Source organism: Osmia lignaria, chromosome 4 (assembly GCF_051020975.1).
Source record: "Osmia lignaria lignaria isolate PbOS001 chromosome 4, iyOsmLign1, whole genome shotgun sequence".
NCBI lineage: Eukaryota > Metazoa > Arthropoda > Insecta > Hymenoptera > Megachilidae > Osmia > Osmia lignaria.
Window position 1 is genome coordinate 11,005,624 of NC_135035.1, and position 22,617 is coordinate 11,028,240.

Below are 22,617 nucleotides of genomic sequence, written 5' to 3' on the forward strand. Positions count from 1 at the left end.
GCTGCTACAACAGAACCACACGACTTTGAATCGAAGACATAGGGGAAATACAGGCAAAAATTCGATCGAGAAAGCACGGACAGCTCGATCCATTCCACCAGTCGGTTCCATGGCTGATTTCTCACACTTTTGTTTCTCCAAACCTTAATCCTCGTGTTTTGTATACCAACTGTGGGAATAAATTGCAAAATGTACACGACAAGGCGATCTCTGTTATTCGAATCAAAATTCGAATGCATTGAACGATTACTTTTTAATAACTAGGTGGGAGAAGAGCGTGGGTCTAGCCCCTCCAAAAATTGTGGACTGTCTCCATCATTAAGTTTCTAGAATTCCAAAATTCTAATCTGGCCCCCCAGAAAATGATTACAATAAATTATATAACAGGCGAACAAAAGTTTAATTCCACTCTCAGAAAATTCAAATTCAATTGTACAGAATGAGGAAGATGGAGAGAGGCGATAATACCTCTGTCGTTTCATGATTCGGTTTTATTTGTAAACTCGAGGTTTTCTAGAACCAGTAAGTCATCTTGATGGACCCATCCGAGTCCCTTTGCGTGTCCATCACGCTAGACTGACGGACCAAACGGCGCACACTAGCACCGCTCGGTCTTTGTTGGTCTTCTAGCAATCTCTGAGGAATCGGTGCCTCCGGTACTTCGTGCATCTCCACCGTCTCTCTTGCTGAAAGATCCTCGTAAGAAGCTGCAGCTGATGAAGGTCTGCAAATGTAATTACAAAGGTTATCGATGGAATTTCGAAGAAATAAGAATGTACATCTATTAATGGTTTCGCACTTGATTGGGACGCAACGGAAGCAGTCGGCACATGTCCAATCCTTCCCGAACAACTCCCCTTCCTCCACGGTTTGAGGCAATCGATGATGGAGAGTCTCGGGTAAACGCAAGCCAGACAGTCCACCGATAACCGATACCACGCCGAGAATTACTAACGGCAACACCAAGTTCTCCTTACCCTGCCAGGAATGACGTAAATGCTCTTATACGATTCGTTCGACAGTGGAAAAGACGAGATAAGCCTATTTACGATCACTCACGAGATACGTAACAAAAGGAATGATGATAAGTCCGAGACCACTGATGTAAGCGGAGAAACCAATCGCTATGCCGCGCAGTTGCGTGGGGTAAAGTTCACCAGCGAACGGGTATATAATTAGAAAAGAGGCCGATATCGCGGATTTCGATAGGAGGAACAAAATCAACGTGGTCACCACGGCATCTGTAAAAAATAAAAACGTAAAAATTAGAGAAAAGGGATTGATTGAGGTATCAGTGACGCAATTAGGGGTGGGGGGATTTAACGAAACAAACATATTGACTGTATTGATAGTCAATGAAAAAAATTATATTCATACTTTCAAGATTGTCTGAACTTCTCATGATATCAATGTTTCAAGATTTATTGCCGGAGTAATGGAGTTGTTTCTTTTCTAAATGATAAGGAATTGAAGTCGAGTACCCGGTGACAAGAGAACAGTGGCGATGCACGAGACTCCAGCGACGACCATGCTTAAACAAAGAGGCCAGCGACGACCCCATCGATCCATCACGACCCAACAAGCCATATAACTTGGAATTTCTGCAAGGGATGAGAAAAAGAAACTCAGGTGTTCTTCGTTCCCCAATGCCGGGCCATAGTACGACAAACCCACGTACACCATATTATTAGCAAACCTAAAAAAGAAATTTTTTATTAAAAAATTTTTAATTATTTGAAATTAATTTTTCTGTGACTAAAGTGGCAGTCTGTAGACAGATCTGGAAGAAAAACAAAAACAATGACGAGCTACTTTAAGAATAAACAAACCTCAGAGTAGCAAATAAAATTATCTCGAGGACTGTGCCAAAACTTATTTTGATCGAAAATAACAAACATAAAATTGGAATGTTGACGTATCGCCTTATCAGCTGTTTGGATTTTGATTTTACCAATTCAGAGTGATCAAGCATGTTTTCAGACGCATATTCGGAGTCTTGAAAAGGGACAAAACACCAGGTCCGCTACGTAATCGTTCCTCCTCGCTTTTCGACCGTGACATCATCATTCGTTGCCGTAATTTCTGCGTGAAAGAAGCTGGTAACTCTTTCCCGTTTACCTTTGCCAGCCTCTCGAGGATATCGTTAGCCTCGATTAGGCGACCCTTCGCCAACAACCATCGAGGCGACTCTGGGAGAAACCTGTTTTACATAAAAATGACTAATTTAATTTCTAAATTGTAATTTTACACTGAGAAATAAAATAGGTGTAGTGGTAAATTAGAATTCTATAGAAATCACTCACCACCAATATAACGAGTATAAGAGAAAAGGTGCACTTGTTGATAGAGCAAGCGTTCTCCAATCTCTTATCAAATAAGTCACACCAGCCAACATACACAGGCCCATTGTGTAAAAACTGCATGTCATTACCGTCACAAAAGACCGATAATTTGGTCCAACAAGTTCCAGAGCTGTTCAGAGAAAAATCAATAAAAATTAATGCTTCTAAGAATCAATGTTGTGTATTATCTTTACAGTGCTTACATATGATGAATGGTATCTGATAAATAGCTGGAATGGTTAAACCGACGACAACACGTGTAGCAGCCCATGTCCAGAAACTGTTCGACATGGAGGTTAAAAAACCACCGGTGATTAACGTCGCCAAACAGGTGAAAAACGATAGCCTTCTACCGATTCTACGAAACGTAAGACATACTTTGTGATAAAATGATTAATGTTTTTTATAACAGATAATTACCTATCGTTTAGAGTGCCGAACAGGTACACGCCTATGGGTCCTCCTGTGTTCAAGGCGACCAAACCGATCGTTGGATAAATTGCATAGTCGCACACTAGATTGAACTGAAATATCATTAATCGTCATTAATCATTATCGTTAATTCTAATATCAGCTGCAAGGTGTCTGTGAAATTTCGAGTTAAAATCAGGGACGGCTGGCCATTGGTGGTTCAGGAAAATTTCCGATGAACCCAGTAAGGATTTAAGGTCTAATTTATTAAAATTAGGGCTCATCGTGTCACTAAGTTCTCAGTAAAAATTTAACTTCTGTCCGCCCCTGATAAAAAAAAAGAATGTTAACGATGGTTAAAAACCTACATCAATAACGATGGAAGACACGACTTCCGATGTCTCGTATTCCCAACCATGGTCGCATGGTACAACAGGCCACGACGTGTTTGGTACGTACGAAGCTGTCGTCACGACAGAAATATTCTTAGCTGTCCAATCGATATCGTATCGTGTGCATTGACTGTACGTTTCATTGTCGTCCTAATTATGAAAGCTAACGTTACAATAGTACAATCGAATAGAATGCCAGATTTCTACAGCTAGCATAATAGCCAGGGACAATAGAGGTGGATACGATGAATAGAAACGAGCAGGGTCTAACAAGGTTGATTGACACAGTAATAATTGTACGGCGCACTTCAATAAGAAGCCTCAAGAATACAATCCTTTTATTTTCTAATTGAAGCTTTTCATTTCATAATTAATTTGTGCCGTCGACCACTGATAATTCTATGACAGCCAACATATTAAAAAGCACAAAGATACAAAGGATAAATATGTAGTAACCATGGTGAAATGATGGCTAGCATTGGATAACCTAAGGCACAGTGTTACTTTTCGAAAGTGGACCTAGAACAACAATTGCACCTGAATAGTAGGAATCGCGAGTCTCCTTCTACGGGAGATGTCCAGGCTTTCCAAGCCTGGCACGTTGCACCAATGGGGTGGCGTGTCGGCCATGAAAAGCTGGTTGAAGGCACAAAACCCGCAGGGCAGACACGCCGGAAGACATACGAACCAAAGGAGTTGCCTCTGGTAGCGACCGAACTCCCCGACGGTCGGGAGAAGATCGTCCAGATCAAAGCCCTCCTACGATACGAAACTTCCATCTCTTAATCATGATCATTAATCCATTCGACACCTGAATCTTATTATTAAATTTGGTTATTTTCAAAACAGGATTAAGATTTCTGGGGCTATCACACCTTCGAGGACCTTTCGGTTGATATATTTGGTTAAAAAATTGAAATTTATGAGGATTTATTTTTACAGTAATAATTAGGAATTTTTGGAAAATGGGGTCCAAAGCTGAAGTCTCCCTTAGATCCCCTAGTTCCATAAATATGAAGAATTTCAAAAAATCTACAAAAGGTTCCTTGTTAATCACGATGACAATGAAAAAATCCTCTAACGACGAGCCTAACAGTTTCATTCACTAATCCAAAGAATAGACGATCGAGGGGTTGCAATGGAACAACTTACTTCATCGTCCGCGGTCCCGGTGGTCTTGGCGTTTCCTGCACTTTGATTATCGTCCATCCTCGTGCACTTAGCCCACGTCTAGTCTACCGAAACGTCTCCGATACCTTAGAAAAGCGTTACGTGATGTGTATTAGCTCCTTGCCGATGGTTGTGCGACCGATATGCCATTCGTTCCATCCTGTACCGACGGTTCTCCCTTTGCTGATCGTGACGCGAGGGTGTCCTCCCCCGCGATGTCCTCGAACCAACGACCGACCAGTGTGTATCTAGTATTCAGATATCCAGCTGTCTCTTTTTAGCGAGTTCTGGTAAGACACGAATCCAAACGATTAAATCAATTAGAAGATCAATCAGTCGATGTCACTGTATCAAATCCATCCCTCTCAACATTCTTCACAAAGCTTGCTCTTTTCGACAATTCATTATTTTTTTTTTCTCTCACTTGTTACTCGTGTTTTTTTAGTTAAAAACAGAAGAGAAATGGATGAAAGGAGATTGGAAGTTGGTAAAAAGAAATTTGTTTGCTGTTCTAAGATTGCAGCCGATTATCAGGATTATTGGGTAACTTGTTACGAAACTTTCAACGGAGAGAACAACAACGTTGTTTGTTTCTTTGAAAGTGTACAAGCACACCAGGCAATGTTATTCGCAAAATGATAAAAAGGTGAACTCGCGCACGCACTCGCGGCCGCGTTTCGCGCGCGGAAAAGAGAATCGAGGAAATGCAGGAGAAATGAGTTTAACGGCGCGTGCCACGGCCTGTGCCCTTCTAATTCAATTGGGTTAAGGGTACTTAGAGGAGATTAGGAACACTGCTGACACATGCTGCTAGGCGGCCGTGCGATTCATTCCTCGAATGCACTACAAGTTTATGCAAAATATCTAAACAAAAACAATCTCTTTTTTTTTCATCCTCTAATTCTTTTCTCTGAATCATCCGTATATTTTTCATCTGAATTATACGGTCTGCTTTTTTCATTGCGATCGATCATTTCGATGCGCGTGGAATAAATCACGCGAGTGTACTTTGAATTCAGTCAGATAAAATGCACAAATCAAGAAGATAAAAAAGCGATATCGTTTAACCGTCGACCTCGGTATTTTTGTACGATATCGAAAATTACGGGAACTTCTTGGTATCGCGAGGTGTACGGCTTCCGTTTTAATCCGGGGTAATCTAATTGATGAAGCAAAGGACCGTATAAGGAGACGCGTGCTATTGGCTTGTTTGGAACATTTTTATTGTATTTTTGTAACTGAATAAAATTAACCTTTTGAAATTGCAGGAACCCATTTTCCCATTTTTACCCAGATCCATCTACGAATGTATTTTATCACGAGCGACGGATCGAGGTGAAAAGTACGAGCGACGACCACTGGTAAAAATGGCACCACTACGTGTGTACAGATTCCAAAACTGAATTTATTTTGGGCAATTTCATCGATGAAAACAAAAGGTAATAAAAAAAGATAAAAAATTCGCTGAGAAAATGTAGAAGCAATTCGCATAAGGATCTTTTCTTCTTGTTACAAGATTTTTAAAGGAAGTGTGTATAGATCGCATTCGTGTTTCCTTTTTTGTTTTTTTTAATGATCGTCAGGACGATGAACCGTGACGTTAGCAATCGAAATGATGTATCGTATTATCATATGGCACTGTTACTTGTACACACATGAACGATAATATACGGTCAGCCACATTAATGACCAGCCAGATAAACAAAAAATTCGTGAAATTTTCCCAGTGACAAGCGCAAAAAATAGATAAGAAGATTATTCAGAAGGGAAAAAAGGAATGAATGGCGAATCTTCGATACGACTTTTGGACTTTCGTCGCTCAAACGTGGGTGTTTTTGTTGATCACTGATTATTTCACTTGCTCGTTTGTTTGCTTCCCTTCCGTGGTAAACAAATCTTCGACGATCCATTAATGTGACCGATTGTACATGTACGTTTTGAAGCACACAATTTCCAGAACAATCATTCCACGATCGCTCTGGCACTCGGATGAACAATATTAGCCGACGTCACATGTAATCGTTGTCATTTAGAAATACATCTTCATTGAAACACAGGCTCCGCAATATCACACGACTGACACAAACCGAAATGAAATGAAGGTTTGGCACCCTCTCCTAAATTTTCTGACGATCCTTAAATTGCATATTATTTATTTAGGATTATTATGATTCAAAATTTTGAAAATTGGGTAAGTGAGTTTAACACGTTGACTGCTACGTCACTCAATAGATAAAATCTGTCAAAAATATAAGTATTACCTAATGAAATTCCCAACTTCAGCGTGGCAGAAGAATCAAAGTATAATCTCCTAAAAATTGAAATTTATTCTAAATAAAAAATAATGTTATTCGATATTTTTTAACGTACTAAATAGAAGACTTACAATGGTCCCAGGACTCTAGTCCCCCTCAGACCCCATTAATCCGACTTTGCATGGCAGTCAACGTGTTAAGGAATAAAAAGAAAAGATTGGAGAGGGTGAGCAAATTTGAAACAGGAATTCATCCAACTTGTGTTCTCGTTTATTCATTTTCTTTCTTCCTTTTTGCCCACGTTTATCGCCCGAATTCGTTCACATGCGTAAATTATATGATTTTTTTTTTAGGGTCCGATCATTGAATCGGCAGCACTCGACAGCATTCTTTCACTCTTCTTCTATCTCTTCGCAAAATCATCACAAAAAAACGTCCATCTCTCACTCTGCTGACTCTCTTTATTACTATAATTACGCTCTTCATTTTTTTTTTTGTAATTTTTCTTAGTTTTTTTTTTTCATCTTGCTTCCCTTTAATTCTCTAGAATAAATCACACGGTTGCGTGCACGGTAATGGCACGGTGGCTCTCGACATTCACGAGTCGAAAATCGGAACAAAAATATCGAGTGATAAAATAGGCATCTCACGGAACAATCCATCTTCAACCCCTTTCTCTCCTACCATTACCGTGCCACGTCTCTGACGCTTTGGAACAACAACAGCTCGTACGCGTTGGCCTCGTGTTTCGCGATTCGATCACGATTGAAAAAATATTATCGAAAATATTGTCTCGTACGTAGAACCGCGAATCTATCCAAGAACGGAGAATTCTGCCTTCGAGCACCCTGTCAGCCCAGCTGAAGAGTCTCTCGCAAGAAAAAAAGAAACATTAATTAATAAGTATTCTTCTGTGCGATTTGGATTATTGTTCGGCTCGTGTAGCAGTTTTATTTCGTTGAATCCTGTCTTCTTTATTTTATCCAGCTTTTCTTAAATTTCAAACAAGATGATCTCAGAGACAGGTTCTCCGATCTTTTTAACCGCGTCACGATACAAAATTTATATAACTTCTTTTTATTTATTTAGTATTCTTTGTTTTTTTTTTTTTATTTTTACTTATTTCCATCTTTGCTCGTTTTTTTACAAATTCGTCCCATCCTGAACGGTGACACGCCGTGATTCACGTCGAATCACGAGCCAACCCCCCTCTTCGTCATCCCTCCAACAATCAAATCTTCTTCCAATTCTCTTTCACTCTATCTCTCGTTTGATCGCTTTCTTTCTTCTATCTCTATCACTCGCAACACCGATACAGGACACACCCGATCAGTTAAAGTTTACTTCACAGCGCACATCATCACTGATACAGCGTAATGCACACGCTTTCTTTCTCATCTCTTTTTTTTTTTGTTCATTTTTTTCTGTGTGTATTTTTTTTAATATACTTATCACTTAAATACGCTCTCACTTGCGTTCCCTATCGAAGCATCGCACGCACTCTAGGAGTCTCGACGATGAAAAGGCTAACAACTAATAGTTCGATAAAAGATATTATCGTGTATGAGTTTGATTCAGGGAGCACGTGTCTATCGCGTCTCGATCTCTCGTTTTATTATTCACCTGTGTATTTATGTGTGCGCGTTAGACTGGAACCAGTGTCCATTGAAGAAGAAAAAAAAAAAAAAAAGAACTAGAACGTTAGGGAGAAGATATTATCTTAATCGCTCGTGTTGATCAATTGTATATCGTTGACTGTCACGTTGCAATATTGATTAGCATAGATCGTTTGATTGTTTTAATTGAACTCTTTGAGGGGATCGATGAGTTTGAGAGATACGAGAACACCGAGAGAGACAAGCTCCCTTCAGGGTAGAACGTCGACCCCTCGCACACGAGAGTCTCTCCAAAAAATCACAGTCGCGTATATAATATAATTTGTTTCATTTGTATTCCTCATTTTCACTTCGTTACTCGGCACGGCCGGCGTTTCATTTCCTAGTTTCCTACCCTCTCGGCTTACTCGCAGTAAAAAGCCCCTATCTAACCACGACCGTTTCCTACCTTTTTTTTCGCGTTTCGTTTCCTTTTTTCCTTTCTATTTAGGCTCTCTCTGTGGACCAAATAACGTGATTCGCAAACGATTCGTAAGAAATTATAATCGTATGCTCGAATATTCAGAGTGAATCTAAGGTGGGCAAATTTTATGAATTTTTATCGTTTTTATAAATACAGTATAACTCCATTTATTTGAAGGAAATTATACTCTGAAAATATCTGATTTTTCTTCTGTTAACCCTCAGACGGCGGACCATGAAGAGAGTCTCAATTTTAATTTAATTTTCTATTTCACGTTATTTTCATTTCCTAAATTTTATACTGTTCTTTCAAAATTATTCTTCCAAAATAATGAAACCCTTTAGTTTAAAAATGATTGATGGATTAATAAAAAAATAAGATAAATGGCGTTCTACTGATGCAAATGATCAGAAAATTTGTCCACCCCCTTCAGGACAACTCTGACTATCCCTGAAAGCTCAGACACGGCCTACCTCGAGGGTGTAATTATCAAATTGTTTGCGAATCAGAAGAACAGGCGAGCGATCGAGTTCTTTATCAAGTCGCAGAAAAACACGCACCGCTGTCCTCTCCGTCGTGGTTCCTCTCTTTCATTCTCATATTCACTCTTTCGTTCTCACTTTCTCACGTTCTTCCTCTCTTTTCATGTTTTCATTTTCTCTCTCTCTCTCTCTGCTACATGGAATGTAAAAGAAAAGCATTCTTCTTTGGACTCGGAACAACCACTTTCGTTTCCTTTTCTTTTTCTAAGTCAAGGTATCAACTTTGGTAAACATCATCATGGACTGCAAGGCAAAGCTGCGTTTTGAAAGGAGGTAAAATTTTGTCGCGATTGGAAGACACCGTGTTTCGTCTGCTGGAATTTCTTTCTGTGTCGAAAATCGAAAGGATAAAACGATATACATATGAAATGGATCAGTGATCGTTAACATCATTCCTGATTTTTCAAAATGAAAATAATATTAAATTACATACTGTAATATACAAACGTAAGGAAGCGTTTAATGATGGTCATAGAGAAAGGGTTAAAAAATGTCTGATTATTTACTTGAAAATAATTCAGTAATAATTACCGATCGATCGAATACTATAGAGAGAATTTATGCGCGTGTACTGCAAAGAGATCAAGGTTTAGGCTCCAGTCTATTTAACGAGCGGCTCGAACCGAAACAATTTCCCTGTACTACCCTCCCACCCTCCCCCTCATTTTCTTTCACGGTTAGTCATTTCTTTTTTTTTTTTTTTAAAAGCTAGATAAACTTTTCTTCCTTATACGCTAAGTTTGGCAATATCGTTCGCAACAGTAAAAAAATTATATACGTATATATATATTTATTTGTATCCAGACGTGGAGCTGACACATCGGTTATCCTTCGATATGTAAAATCGTAAAAAAGATAATCAATTTAATAAAAAGTCTCTTAGTTTAATCGTCCCTCATCAATTCCCTATTTTTATCCATTTTTTTTTTTTTTATATCGTATGTGTCTCTTCTTTGTATTACGCCAATGTTGTTCCTCGCTTTTTTATTTAAATTTATCATTTTGATTTCATCGAAACACGTTTGTCTCATTTTTGTTCCAGGACGGTCCCCGTCGAAGGAACCATCCACTCATCACCCACCACCGCCATCATCAGCCGGGTGTTAATTTTCCACGTAACATCTCTTTATATGTCGTGTCCGTACGTAAAAGTTTCGCGTAAAAACGAGGCGTACTCGAGAAAAGTGTGTAAGTAAGATTATTAATGAAAACGCTTTAAAATGTACAGTTCCGACAATCGCGCGAAAGAACGGTGGTCTAACACGTTAATATAGTGCTTTCCGCTGGCAAAAGTATTTGGAATGCAATGGCACTAACCACGGCCACGTTTTCGGTAACGTGACGTAACTTCGTATTATATTATTAGAGGCGACCGACCGACCGACCATCCGTCCGTTTAATCTTTCCCGTGAAATCTTACTAAGAACAACAATCTAATAGGAATCTCATCCGCGAGGCCGGAATACTATGAGCAGAGGACAAAACTAAATTAATTTCTCCCTCGTTAACCCTTCGACTGGGTTCAACGACGTCCCTTATTCTCCGTGTACGCTCGTTTCAGGATTCAACAGAAGTCTAACGGGACAGTGTACGAAAGCGAAAAAGTATCCTAAGTTACCCTAATCCTTAAAAGTCAAGGTACTTGAAGCGTCCCCAAAAGTAAACTACCTGGCATCGATGGCTCTCCCCCATTAGGAACATCCTATCCTCCCACTTAAAGCACTATCTAACATACGAATTTACAAACTTACTAAATGACTGTTGCCTTAACTAATAATGACCTAAGTGCGAGGATAAAGGATCTCCTCAAGGGAAGCCATTTTTGTTAACCGGTGTATAGGTACACCAAGTACCTTTCTTTTAACTAGGGTCACGATTTACACGATCATAGTACTCTGAGTACCTGAATAAAATACGAATGAAATAATTCGCATAATTTATTCGATCTTCGACGAATGCCCTTCTACGATAAAGCCAGATAGGCCAGGAAGACGACTTCTTCGACAGTATGCAACCTCGAGCTTGTTATCGATATCTCTCGAGGTTCTTGAAATTCGAAAGGAAGGAACGAGAGATTAGAAAGTGTCCGGGGCAAACATTGTCCCATGATATAATTGGCAGTGCGAAAAAGCTCTCGTCTGATATATGGGCTTCCTCGAAGATCGCTACGTAATTTTTCCAACGAGACCGATGATCGTGTACAAAATTATTCTTGTATCTAACGCAGGACTACGATCAACAAATTGGGTAGATTATATTTTAGGGGGGTGGGGCTAGACATTCGATTTTTTGTTTTTCTTTTTTTCGTTTCACGCTCTTGTGTGTATCTTCACGAACGTTCAGGCCGGACGAGGACTTCGGTACAACTCAATAACTTATGCCAGCAAAATATTAATTTTAATGAATTATCAACAGCAACAGACATTCACATACGGGGGGAAAAAAAAATAACATACGCATCATCATACTACAACTGATCGTTTGGATTCTCGCGCAGCATGATCGGGGACCAGGGGGTCACCAGTATTTCGAATCTTTCCGACCTTTTAGTTTCGTTTATTAAATCTTCTCCTTTCTTCTTTACAATCATTCAACGTTCATCACGTTCCTCTTTTCTCTTTCACTCCCTCGCTTTCTGTTAGTCTAGACGCAATCACGCAACATTTCGCTGCATCGGATAGCAATCATCATATTTTCACGATCATTTATTTCGCTCGTTAACTGTGAATCACGCCAGCAAACATACGACACGATGACGCTTCGATTCTCATCTATCGAGCGGATGATGATCGTTTCAGCGAGGAATCGAAATGATAGTACACGCTTCGTTGATAAGCTACAGTTTGGAGAAAAAAAAAAAAGCTCGAGCTTTACAACGAGTACGCGTAATAAATGTACTTTCTGCGAGACGATGCACAATCGTTCGTTCGATGGCGTTTTATTTAATAATATATACGACTATCACACGCATACGTATAGGAAAAAATTTCATTCTCTCGATCAATTACTCTCATACACTATTAATTGTACAGTCTCTCTTTCTCTCTCACTCTCTCTTTCTTTCTCTCACTTAATTTCTCTATCACATTTTAATCTTCTTTCTCATTCATCTGTCTCCCTTTCTCTCGTATTCTTTCTCACTGGCCACGATCATTGTCCATCGAAGTCGTCCTTTCCTCAGGTTCAACTTCTCAATCACGCGGGTAGAAGCCCCAGGCTCGTTATCAGGCATACTTGCATCACCGGAACATCATCTCGGCAGGCAGGCTTCGGCCTTGGCTCATTCATCGGCAACAATCCACTTGCACTCCTCACCATCAGTTGTCGGCAGACATCCGGCAGACAGGTATTCTTTCGTTTGTTCTTTTATTTATTTTTTGTTTTTTTTTTTTTTTTGTATTCTGTTTTTGTTTTTTGTTTGAGTCTCGACCAATTGGGCTGCGCTCGACGTGTCGGTACTCGAATACCGTCGCCAGAGCAGGGACACGTGCAGACTCATCACCCCATCATCATCGTCATCGCTTTTGGAACTCACGCACATCCATCAACTCGCATCCGCACCATCCAATCTTGTTGTCTTTGCATTGTGTTCGATAGCTTTCTAGTCAAATCAAATTGCACGACAGTACAACCGTGGGGTGATCTGTAAACAACAAAAGCGAGCCAAATATCAATAACCGTCGCTCACCGGGTCTCTTACGAATTTTTATTTATTAATTTGTTTTGTTTTTTAATTATTTTTCTTAGATACGATCTCCGTGTCGAGTACACGTATTCACGCGATATCACGGCTACGACAAGGGAAACGATAAGCAGCAACAGCAGCAGCAACAACAACAAAACGAAACTGGACACTAGAATTAAGCTGACTCTCTTTCTCAAACGAAGATATAGAGAAGTATCATTTAACAGTAATTTAAACGTCTCTTTGTATTTACAAATAAATATTCCTTTATATTAACCCTCCAATCTTCGTTCCAGGAAAAGATGCAACTTAACCTCCAATATGGTACACCTGACCCTACACCACCACCACCCACCCAACCCTATTCTATCTTACTTGCATCTTTGTCCTAACTTTTGTACCACTTGTATCGTTCTTTGGAAAGCAGGTCTCTGTGAACGAGTCAAGTTAAACACAGCGAAAAGTAGCATGAAACAGAAGAGGGCGTTGCAAAGAATAAGATGAAAGGTTTCGACAAATAAAACGGTAAAGGCATTACGGGCGGAGATAGTGACTGAAATACACGCACCACACATCGTTCACACGAAAATGATGAGAAATAAAAACAAAGGTGAAAGAAAAGAAAGATAATACACGAAGAGAGAAGGGGAAAATTTTTACTCACCAACTGGACGTTGAGTTGGCAGCACTCTTGAGCTTTCGAATCTCTTTGGTTGCCCAGTTGGCCAAACTTTTAGTCTTTTGAGTGCGCGATCGTCTGGCCTTGGTTAGCAAGTCGGTGAGCGGTTCAGTCTCTACCATTGGCAACAATTTTGCCCCGAATACGGTAACCAAATCGCCGAGCAAGCCTACAGAGGCCGATATGTTGCCTTCAGAATGTTCCCGATCCTGTGCTATCGACGTGATGAATTGAATGATAAAGGGCACGTGGGGCTCTACGAGAGCGATCGCAGCATCCGGGCAAGCATTCGACATGTCGCCGCGTAATCCTTGCACGATACCGGTGTAAGCCTCCAAAACACCCTCGCGTAATTCGTTCAGATAATCGATCATGTCGTAGTCAGTCCTATCGACGTTAGCCTGGGAGGCTTGTGCCAATGTCTGCAGCACAACGTCCAGATACTTCTTGAATTCAGGACCGATGCTTAGAGCGACATCCCCGAAAACGGAGAAAATCTGAGGCTTCACCGAACGATGAACCGTGTTGTTACTAAGGTTCTCCAGTAACAGGGTCATGATCTCGTCGCAGTAAGGCAGCATCTTGTTCCTCAAGACGCGGCAAATGTCGCCGGTCAGACCCACGGCGGCGCAACAAACCTGGTATTCAGCGTGATTTTTCAAGCCCAAACAGAGGTACGGTTTGAACGCGTCCATGTACTTCAGGAAACCTTCTCCCAGCACTTCGACCAAGGTCGAAACAGCCATGAGCGCGTCCTCCTGTACACCCTCTTTGCAGGAGTTCGAATTGAACATGGACAAGAGCGCGGTCATGATCACGTCGGAAATCTGTGGCGCATCTTCCGGTGTAACTTTACGCAGTACGGATTGCAAGGTGGCGCACAGCAACGATTGAAGGTCGTTGTATTGAGCACGATCCGTGTGAGTTTGGATGTGTGTTTCCATTTGCTGTACGTGCTGCAACCTCTCTAGAATCACCATCGTAGTTTTTTGCACCGTCACGTAACAATCTCGCGGAGAATTCTTGACCATCTCCATTAAAGCCTCGTACGCGGCTGATCGCAAGTTGGCCTGACTTCCGTCCGCGCGATCCGTCGTTTCCAACAATCTCTGGATAATGAAATCGAAGTACGGAGACATACAATAGGTATCAGGCTGTTGTCCATCCTCGTCTGTCTGTGCGGACTCGTAGCTGGCTTCCGCGAGCCCTGTAAACGCCCAACAAACGTTCGCCGCGACGCGAGGCTCTGCCTTCAAACCGTTTATCAAGGCTTCTAATAATGGCTTCAAGTACGTGTCGTTGATCGCCGCTTCCGGTATGATCTCGCAAATACGACCGAACGTCCAAGCAGCCGTGTCCCTTACCGCGACGCTGGTATCGTACATTAATTCTATCAACGTTGGCATAGCTTGCTCTATTAATGGCTTAACGGAGCCAGGATCTAATCCTCCGAGAATCGAACCAAAAGCCATCAAGGCAGCATCTCGAAACCTCCAGTCGGGACTTTTGATATTGTCCTTGACGAAAGGAAGAACGTATGGGAAAATGGCCTCCTCGCAACAAGAAGACAATAACATTAAACACACCCCTGCGGCTTTCGAAGGATTCCAATCGTCTTCGTTATCGAATTCTTCTTGTTTTGTAAGTTTTTTCATTAGAACAGGTACCAAAAATTGCAAAGCTCCCTTTGCGTAATGCCTCGATACTTTAACTGGTGGTCGACCACCGTCGGAAGCTTCACCTTCCTCCATCGATAGATCGACTTCCTCTTCCGATACGTTCGACCAGAACTCAATTCCTTGAAGTGCAACTTCGTCGATATCTGATTTCATGGCTTCTAAAGTAATAGGAAATAGCGCTGGAGCCATATACGGCTCCATATACTGATAGTACAAGGACATAATTTTCACAAGACACTGTAAAGCAGCTACTTTAACTTGCGTATTTACAGATTGCGTTGCTTCGCACACCACCTCCATGATGAAGTTTCTCTCTGACTGCACAAAGAAAAAATTGGATTAAATTACGATTCTAAAGTTATACTTCGGTGTTAACCTCTTGTAATCGAAACTAACCTCTATTTCGAAATTTCCTTTGGTAAATTCTAAGGAGTTGTAGAGTGCACTAGTAGCAGCAAGCCGAACGTGATGCGAAGTACTAGATCCTTTCATGCCATGAATAATAGCAGTGAGAATGTGATTAGACTGAGGTACCAAAACGTCGCTTTCTATATCTTGACAAATGTAACCAATGGCTTCTAGCGTCGCCTCTTTCATTATTTCAGTACTGTTTGGGTTAACAACATTGTTGACTAGCAACTGAATGATGTTGGTCCATTCGCCAACAGGTAATTCAGTAACAGCAACATATGCAACACACTGTGCTGCAGAACTTGGCCTATTGTTTTCTGTTCCAAGTGCTCCAAAAATCTTTAAATTTAAACCATACAAAGTTTATAGAATGCCACTAGAAGAGAAGAAACACAGGTTTAGACAAAAGAATCTTACATTTTTCTTAATAAATTCCCTAGTTTCTACAGGAATTTGAAGCCAGCGTTGTTGATATTGATATTTCAATTGGACATCTTTGGATGTAAGTTGATTCTTGAGCTGAAGACCTGCTGCCATACGGGCAACTGAGCTTGCAGCGGCAGTAACCAGCACGCCGCTGAGTCTTTGCAAGAACTCATGCTGTAAAATATAAAATGTACTGTTAGTTTTAGAATTTCCATTGCTCCACTTTAAAAGCAGCCTAATTTTCAAGGTTGAACAACTTACAAAATTAGTTTGTGCTGCCTGTTCCAAAAAATTCTGAGCTGCCTCCAGCTCATTTTTATCTGAAATTGCAAATGGAAATTAAAATTATTAACATGATGAATTTTTGAGCTAATCATTTAACTAATGACAAGCAATAAAGATTTGTGGCAACGTTTAGAGGTTAGAAAAGCACGATGCACCCGTATTCGCCGTGCCAACCGACAACGGGGACGTGCAATAGGAGTAACCGTCACATTGGGACAATACTTTTCCGGTGGCGAACAAAGCCCCTAGCAACAGCCAAACGGAGCCCAATACGACGTATTATCGTACAAACGAGAAATTCTCATCAAATATTAACGTATTCGTGTAGAAAAATTTCCAAGAAATCGATAAAAGCATTACTCCGCCGAGATATCAATTACCCTCCGAACATACCGGAAGGAATTGGTAAAGGACGCGCACGCGGTAGGATTTTACTTTTCCAGGCAATATCGTGAAAATCATCAAAGAACGTTCGTTGAGCGACATGTTTCGTGAAACAAGAAGGAAAGCAAGGTCAAGGGGAACAAAGTAACCAATAAAAATGAATCTCAACTCCATGATGTCGCCGTTAGCTCGAACTCGATTAATCAAATGACCCACCTGACGACACGGTCCTTTCGAGGACCTGGATCAGTTGCACCGTCGTTGGGTCCATCTGCATGATTTCAGCTTCTTTCGGCGATCGATTATCCTTGGAAAATGTAATTTTTATGCCCAGTTAGGAAATGTCTCCGTGTCGTGACCGGCGGACAGCCACATGTAGCCACCACCAAATCAACTAGCTCAACGACGTACCCCCCTTCTACCCACTTCCTGCTAGTTACTCGATTTCTGCTTCCTTCCACAACGTGCAGCGCAGTGATACCCGCGCCCTTTGCTATCGTAGAGATGAATCTTTTGTTCTTTAAACAGAGACAATATGTACGCTCGACGTGCAACTTCTATCAATTAGCTTTAAAACTTTGATTCGGGATCGCGTAAACGTTGCAAAACTACTGTCACGAGTGTCACGTTTCTCGAAGCGATCGTCGTGTCTCTTCGAGCGCGGACTATTTTCTCTGTGCGCCGTGCAAACTTCCTTCTGCGCATGTGGACACGGTGCCGGAACTGCCATCTACAACCGCTGCCAGCGCTCTCACGCTTGCCGCCCTAAACATAACCGTTATGCCGGTTAATTTTGAAATTCTGCACACTGCAGCTGCACGCTCACGCGATTCACATCTGAACGCTTTGTCTCCATCCGTTGTTAGATATTAAATTGTTTAAATATAAAGAGAAATATACCGAGGAATAGATCTTCAAACGAACTTAAAAAGACAACTTACGACTTTGAAACAGTACGTTATTTGAAAAATGTGCAGTTTTTTTTCCCTTTACTATCTTGGTCTTGAAAGAAATTATAAAATGAAACTGTTAATCATAATACACATTGCAATTCGAAGAGAAAATATAATTCTTTAGATTTCAGGTTTCACGACTGGTATTTAAGCGCCAGGTGCGCTCTATGCAAAGTCGCGGGACCCTTGAAAACCGTCAGGATCCCTTCAGACTATTGACGATCCTTCGAATACCTGTTTTGCAATTCATGATCAGCAAACGGGGTTACGAAAGGGAAAAAGAACGTCGGTTATTTTAATAGATTTAATGAAACGATATACAGAATACATTTGCTTTCGTAATGCATCGCATCGCATCGTCCGCGTGCCTTACCATCTATATCACATGTCAATTTTTTTTTATTTATAAAATATAATGGTCACAATGTGTTCATATCTTTTTTTTTTAAATATTTTATTTTATTACGTCATTCCTTTGAATTGCTTTCTCGTTCGCATATCGAAAGTATAATATATATATATATATATATATATATATTTCTTCATTTATATTAATCATATTTATATATTTATAAGTATGTATATATAATAACAATATATTATTTTATTTTCGTATCATATATTAATCAAGCGAGAGGGAACTGTGTGTGGCTCGGCACAGAATTACAACGAATCAGGCCACGGAAAGAAGGTTTCGTGAATGTGCGCGCGTGTAAAACACCTTAAATAGAATATCTTTACAAATTGTTAATAACAGTGTTGTAACGATGCTAGATATCGACGGTCGTAGGGGTGAAAAGGCCGGTGATGGGGAAACTTCCCTTGCAATTCCCTTTTATTGTCTTTGTGAACAAAATTGCAAGGAGAACACAAATTGACCCGATAGAGATCATCGGCGAACCATCGATCGATATCAACAATTCGCACCTCCTTTTCAATTGTACGGCCGTCAATACGTATCGGCAATCGATCGACATTATTTTATTCTTCTATTCCTTTCTTTCTTATTGCGATTCATATAATATGTATATATATTTCAAAAGAGGATTGGAGTATATTTCTCACGAGATCTTCCCAATAACATTAATGTACATAAATTTATGAATTTACTTTCGATGCAACGTCCACCACTTCCGGTGTGTACTTTGTAATGGTGCAGCTAGTATCTGTGGCCAGAGGCGAACTGGCCTGGAGGTTTCGAGATTTCCCGGAGGTCCGATAAGGTTTTGGGCCCTGGATCATGTCACTAATTCTCCCGGTAAAAATTTAAGTCCCAGTACGCCCCTGTCTGTGACTGTATCCACAGATATTCCTACGGTGAAGTACGGATCGATCGCTGTAGAAATGTCCGTACGAAAACGAGAATATATTTTTTATTTTCTTCTTAAATAGTAAAGATAATTGTTTTTTCTTATGATTCTTTGTTTCTTTTTTTTTTATAAAATGTCGATCGTGAAGAAAAATCAACAAATTTCGCTCGATCGTTGGACGGAAAGGGAACGAGTTTCGATTATCGAGCGACACCACGGTTCCGGTGGAACATCGAACACGCCAGGTTACGAAAAACGATAAAAAAAAGATAATGAAATCAGCCGTTGATTGAATATTTATTATTACATCGAGGGAAAGAGGATAGTACACCTAACGGAATTGGCCGTTCGTTTTACAGCGATTTACGACAATTAATTGGTAACAACAATACTCGAACGATCTCGTTCTCCATCGAGATATTTCTACGTTCGAACGATCCGAGATATACTTTCCAAGTTTTCTTACCCATCTCGTTCTGACCTCCTCTCTTCATTGTTTCCCTGTTGAATTTGACATAATAAAAAGTAATACAGCGTTGAGTCCAGGAAAGATCCGATAAATATCGAAACAGAAGTGTACACGTCGATCACGAGCCGAATTGTTTTCACTTTCACTAAGGGATTAGAAACGATCGCGAGACTTCCTTTAATTTTCTTAATTAATAGGAACAAAAATAATCCATTCCCCTCTGTCCCTCGGCGAGGTAAAAACTTAAGAACTCTCGAATTCATTGAGCGCTCGTTCATCGCAATTAGCCTAATAGCACCGTTTAATTTGACGAATTCCTTCAGCCTCTAAATCTCTTCTGGACTCGATCCGCTCCTGACACGCGGAGAAAGCGACCGAACCCCTGAATCTCGATAAAATATTTATACGAGCTCGAGAAACCATTATCGTTAATTACGGATTCATTATTTTCTGATTGATCATCGAGTACATTACAAATTTTTAATCAATCGCTTCCTTCGCGATGTTCTATTTTCTCTATCGAAAGGAAGATACTTTTCAATATACATCTTCTTTTCGCGTACATTTGTACCTTGCTTCTTGCCGGGCATTTTATTCTGTTTCGTATCCATCCGCAAAGCTCGTTTACAACAATCGTTCGCTATTTTAATAAACTAATCTTCGATCGATAAATCGAAATTTAAAACGATACAAAATTAAAAAAGAAATTTAAAGAAGTTCGATTTTCCAAAGGAACCGTGATTGCATAGAGATCGAAATGGAAGGAAAATTTCTTTGCAAAATGTTAAACATTTGCGGATACACACGGCGGATTAGAGAGTAACGTATACACACGTAATTAATTTTTTATACCTATTGTGCACATATACATGTATTTTAACGTGTTTCTGTCTCAGCATTCCACGCGGTGTAGGTAAGGTAATTTTCCCGCGCGAAATGCCTGTTGATCGATTAAGTGCACTAAAAGACAATGCTCTGTGATACTATTGAATATATTAAAAGTTGTATCGGTTGGATCGGTTTACTGGGCTGTGTACTTTTTTTTTTTTTACGTCGACAAGTAACATACAGAACAGAGGACAGATATTTCCTACCGAAAGGATGACCCTGGCGGAGATCGAACGATTGGTTACATCGACGACCATCTTCCATCGATTCGTTCCCCGACCAATATGGACGCGATTGCCCTTGGGTCGATCGGATTCCAAGATGACGTCCCAGAGATACTGTAGAGCGGCGAAGAGCGCTTAACGTTGACGGTGTTCCTTAAACGTTTAGCGAATAATGGTAACGCAAGGTGGTGTCAATGGTGGTACGAAGGTAGCGGATGGTAACAGTAATGGTAATGGTAGGCGAACGGTACGCCATAGAATCGTAAACGCTAGCGGTAAGTAAGTAATAAGTAATAGTAAGTAGCAAGTAATAGTAGTATAAGTAGTAGTAGTAATAGCGGCGCGGTATACGTATAAATAGGGACTTTCTACGTTAGTTTGATTAAAAATAAATGTCATAACGTAATAGGTAACTTTATGCCGGACCCGTCGCAAAGCCTCTGTATTATCCGAATAAAGGTATCGCGATGACACGCCTGTCCGATTTGGCTGACTTCGGGGTCCTACTTCAATCTTGTCTCCCTTAGCTGTCTAAAATCACATTAACGCAAAGATAGCGGTTGATTTGTTGGACGGGAACGGTCCCGACCACGTGTGACGCTGAAGACACCCGAAGTTTTACGACGACGCTAAATTCCTTAGATCGACAATGGAGAAGAGCACAGCACCGATTAAAAGTTTCTAGCATAGGAAACGAAGGATTTTTAGGAAAGAGGGAGATTATTTAGCATCGTCGTGGACGTCGAGTGCGATCACAATCACGAGCTACTTCTTTTTTTTTTTATTTTTTAAACTGTCAACACGGAAGAGCGAAATTCACGAAGGGAGAGGGAGGGAATAAATCAGCAACGTTAATCTGCGGTGTTTACATCCGCTCTTCCGTCGTTGCTCTGATATGTTGTAAACCGTCAATGCGTCTCTTCCTTCTCTCCAACGGATAAGTACATTCGTCCACAGTAAACAGAGAACCTTGTTGCTTGGCGGATCGTCGGCTACGCGTAGCACCAGCGATGAAATAAACGTATTGTTCGTCGACGCGATGATTTGTACAAAGTAGGTAGAAAAGTGATAAAAATTCTCTCGTGTGTGTATGTACGTGTACGTATAGACGCGTGTGTTCGTGTGTGATACTCCTTGAACCTCTCGTTTGTGCACGTTTGCGAAAAATAGGTAACTTTCTTCTACGCCTTCTAAAACGATAGCAAAAATGTATAGAATGTATCGTTCGTTTCGTCGATGTTCACCCTCGTCATCGACGATCCGTCAAGAAATCGTGATTCATCCACTGTACTTTCGATAGCAAGAATAATCGTTACAGTGTTAAAATAGTAATAGCAGTAATAATAGTAGTAACAATAGTAACAGTTGTCGCGTCGGGCAGACACGTCCGCCTTCGGACACATCGTCGAATCACGCGCCCGAGCATCCACGCTTCTCTCGGATCATGTATTTACATACACGCACAGGGAACCTTTGTCTTAAATTTAATATTCCGCACAACGTTCGGTCACACTCACACCCATTCGAAACTCGTCAGCATCCGAGAGAGGATCTCTCGTCTTTTGTCCATTTTATCTTGAGTCTAACTCACGCGATTCACTGGTGAAAACCATGCAGAGGATATACGCAAGAAGATAGCAAGAGCTACGTATACGTATATACGTATAAAACTAAAATGTAAACTTAATCTCAACGGTGACGATGATGAATTGTCCTACGCGAAACTAGCCTTAGGCTTTGGCTGTTCGAAGGTGACATTTTAAAACGGTAGACTACCGACGAACAGCTTCTCGATCAACGGCGGTGCTGGCACCAGGTCCTCCAGTTTCAGGTAAAAGATACGCTGGAGCCCCTGCACCGATAGACTCCTCAGTTCCGGTAGCTTAGCTAACAGACGGGACAGGTAATGAGCTTTTCTCTGTGCCTCGGCATTGTAGGTGACGTGATCGCGTAGGGAGGAGATTATTTTCATCTGCAGCTGCTCCATGCGATGAGGTTCTTTCAGGCCGTACCTTGCTGGAAAGTCAAGCAAA

At 40.7% G+C, this 22,617-nt stretch overlaps 4 protein-coding genes across 13 annotated transcripts in view; 1 reads left to right on the top strand and 3 right to left on the bottom strand.

Annotated features, from left to right (window-relative positions):
- The window catches only part of LOC117603430 (uncharacterized), a 13,103-nt gene extending 4,840 nt beyond the window's left edge, over positions 1–8,263 (top strand). For 5 of the 6 annotated variants that reach the window (XR_004581222.2, XM_034322597.2, XM_034322596.2 and 2 more), the window contains one exon: positions 2–8,263. Coding sequence is in view for 4 of the 6 variants with exons in the window: in XM_034322597.2 (XP_034178488.2) it covers positions 2–29 (28 nt within the window). In the remaining 2 variants the exon portion in view is untranslated. The remainder of the gene's footprint in view (position 1) is intronic. The other variant, XR_004581220.2, reaches the window with a different exon arrangement.
- Positions 514–4,439, bottom strand: CarT (Carcinine transporter). The gene is made up of 11 exons (XM_034322590.2): positions 4,298–4,439; positions 3,683–3,904; positions 3,122–3,295; positions 2,763–2,866; positions 2,546–2,700; positions 2,304–2,472; positions 1,952–2,200; positions 1,482–1,696; positions 1,060–1,241; positions 800–978; positions 514–724 (listed from the first exon to the last, which is right to left on the bottom strand). Exons 1-11 carry the CDS (start codon positions 4,352–4,354, stop codon positions 514–516), a joined length of 1,917 nt encoding a protein of 638 aa, XP_034178481.1. The 5' UTR covers positions 4,355–4,439.
- On the bottom strand, positions 4,461–17,394 carry Fs(2)Ket (Importin subunit beta Fs(2)Ket). Of its 3 annotated transcripts, none has more exons than XM_034322585.2 (6): positions 16,957–17,394; positions 16,333–16,391; positions 16,063–16,245; positions 15,631–15,984; positions 13,541–15,552; positions 4,461–4,602 (listed from the first exon to the last, which is right to left on the bottom strand). In XM_034322585.2, coding segments are annotated over exons 1-6 (2,670 nt in total). In that variant the 5' UTR covers positions 17,018–17,394; the 3' UTR covers positions 4,461–4,601. The 3 variants fall into 3 exon arrangements, with proteins under 3 accessions (XP_034178476.1, XP_034178475.1, XP_034178474.1); XM_034322584.2 differs by lacking the exon at positions 4,461–4,602 and adding an exon at positions 9,876–12,834 and having other exon boundaries at positions 16,957–17,393; XM_034322583.2 differs by lacking the exon at positions 4,461–4,602 and having other exon boundaries at positions 13,537–15,552.
- A 3,096-nt stretch (positions 17,395–20,490) lies between these two features.
- Positions 20,491–22,617, bottom strand: part of Hr38 (Hormone receptor-like in 38) — a 31,918-nt gene continuing 29,791 nt past the window's right edge. For all 3 annotated transcript variants that reach the window (XM_034322587.2, XM_034322588.2, XM_034322589.2), the window contains exon 8: positions 20,491–22,600. In XM_034322587.2, the coding sequence (XP_034178478.1) occupies positions 22,344–22,600 (257 nt within the window). In that variant the 3' untranslated portion in view covers positions 20,491–22,343. The remainder of the gene's footprint in view (positions 22,601–22,617) is intronic.

Coding starts and splice junctions, on each gene's coding strand:
- CarT (XM_034322590.2), bottom strand. CDS start 4,354: ATGGACGATAATCAAAGTGCAGGAAACGCCAAGACCACCGGGACCGCG. Junction 3,905..4,297: donor CCGGGACCGCGGACGATGAA/GTAAGTTGTTCC, acceptor TTCGTATCGTAG/GAGGGCTTTGATCTGGACGA. Junction 1,242..1,481: donor CACTGTTCTCTTGTCACCGG/GTACTCGACTTC, acceptor TATTTTTTACAG/ATGCCGTGGTGACCACGTTG.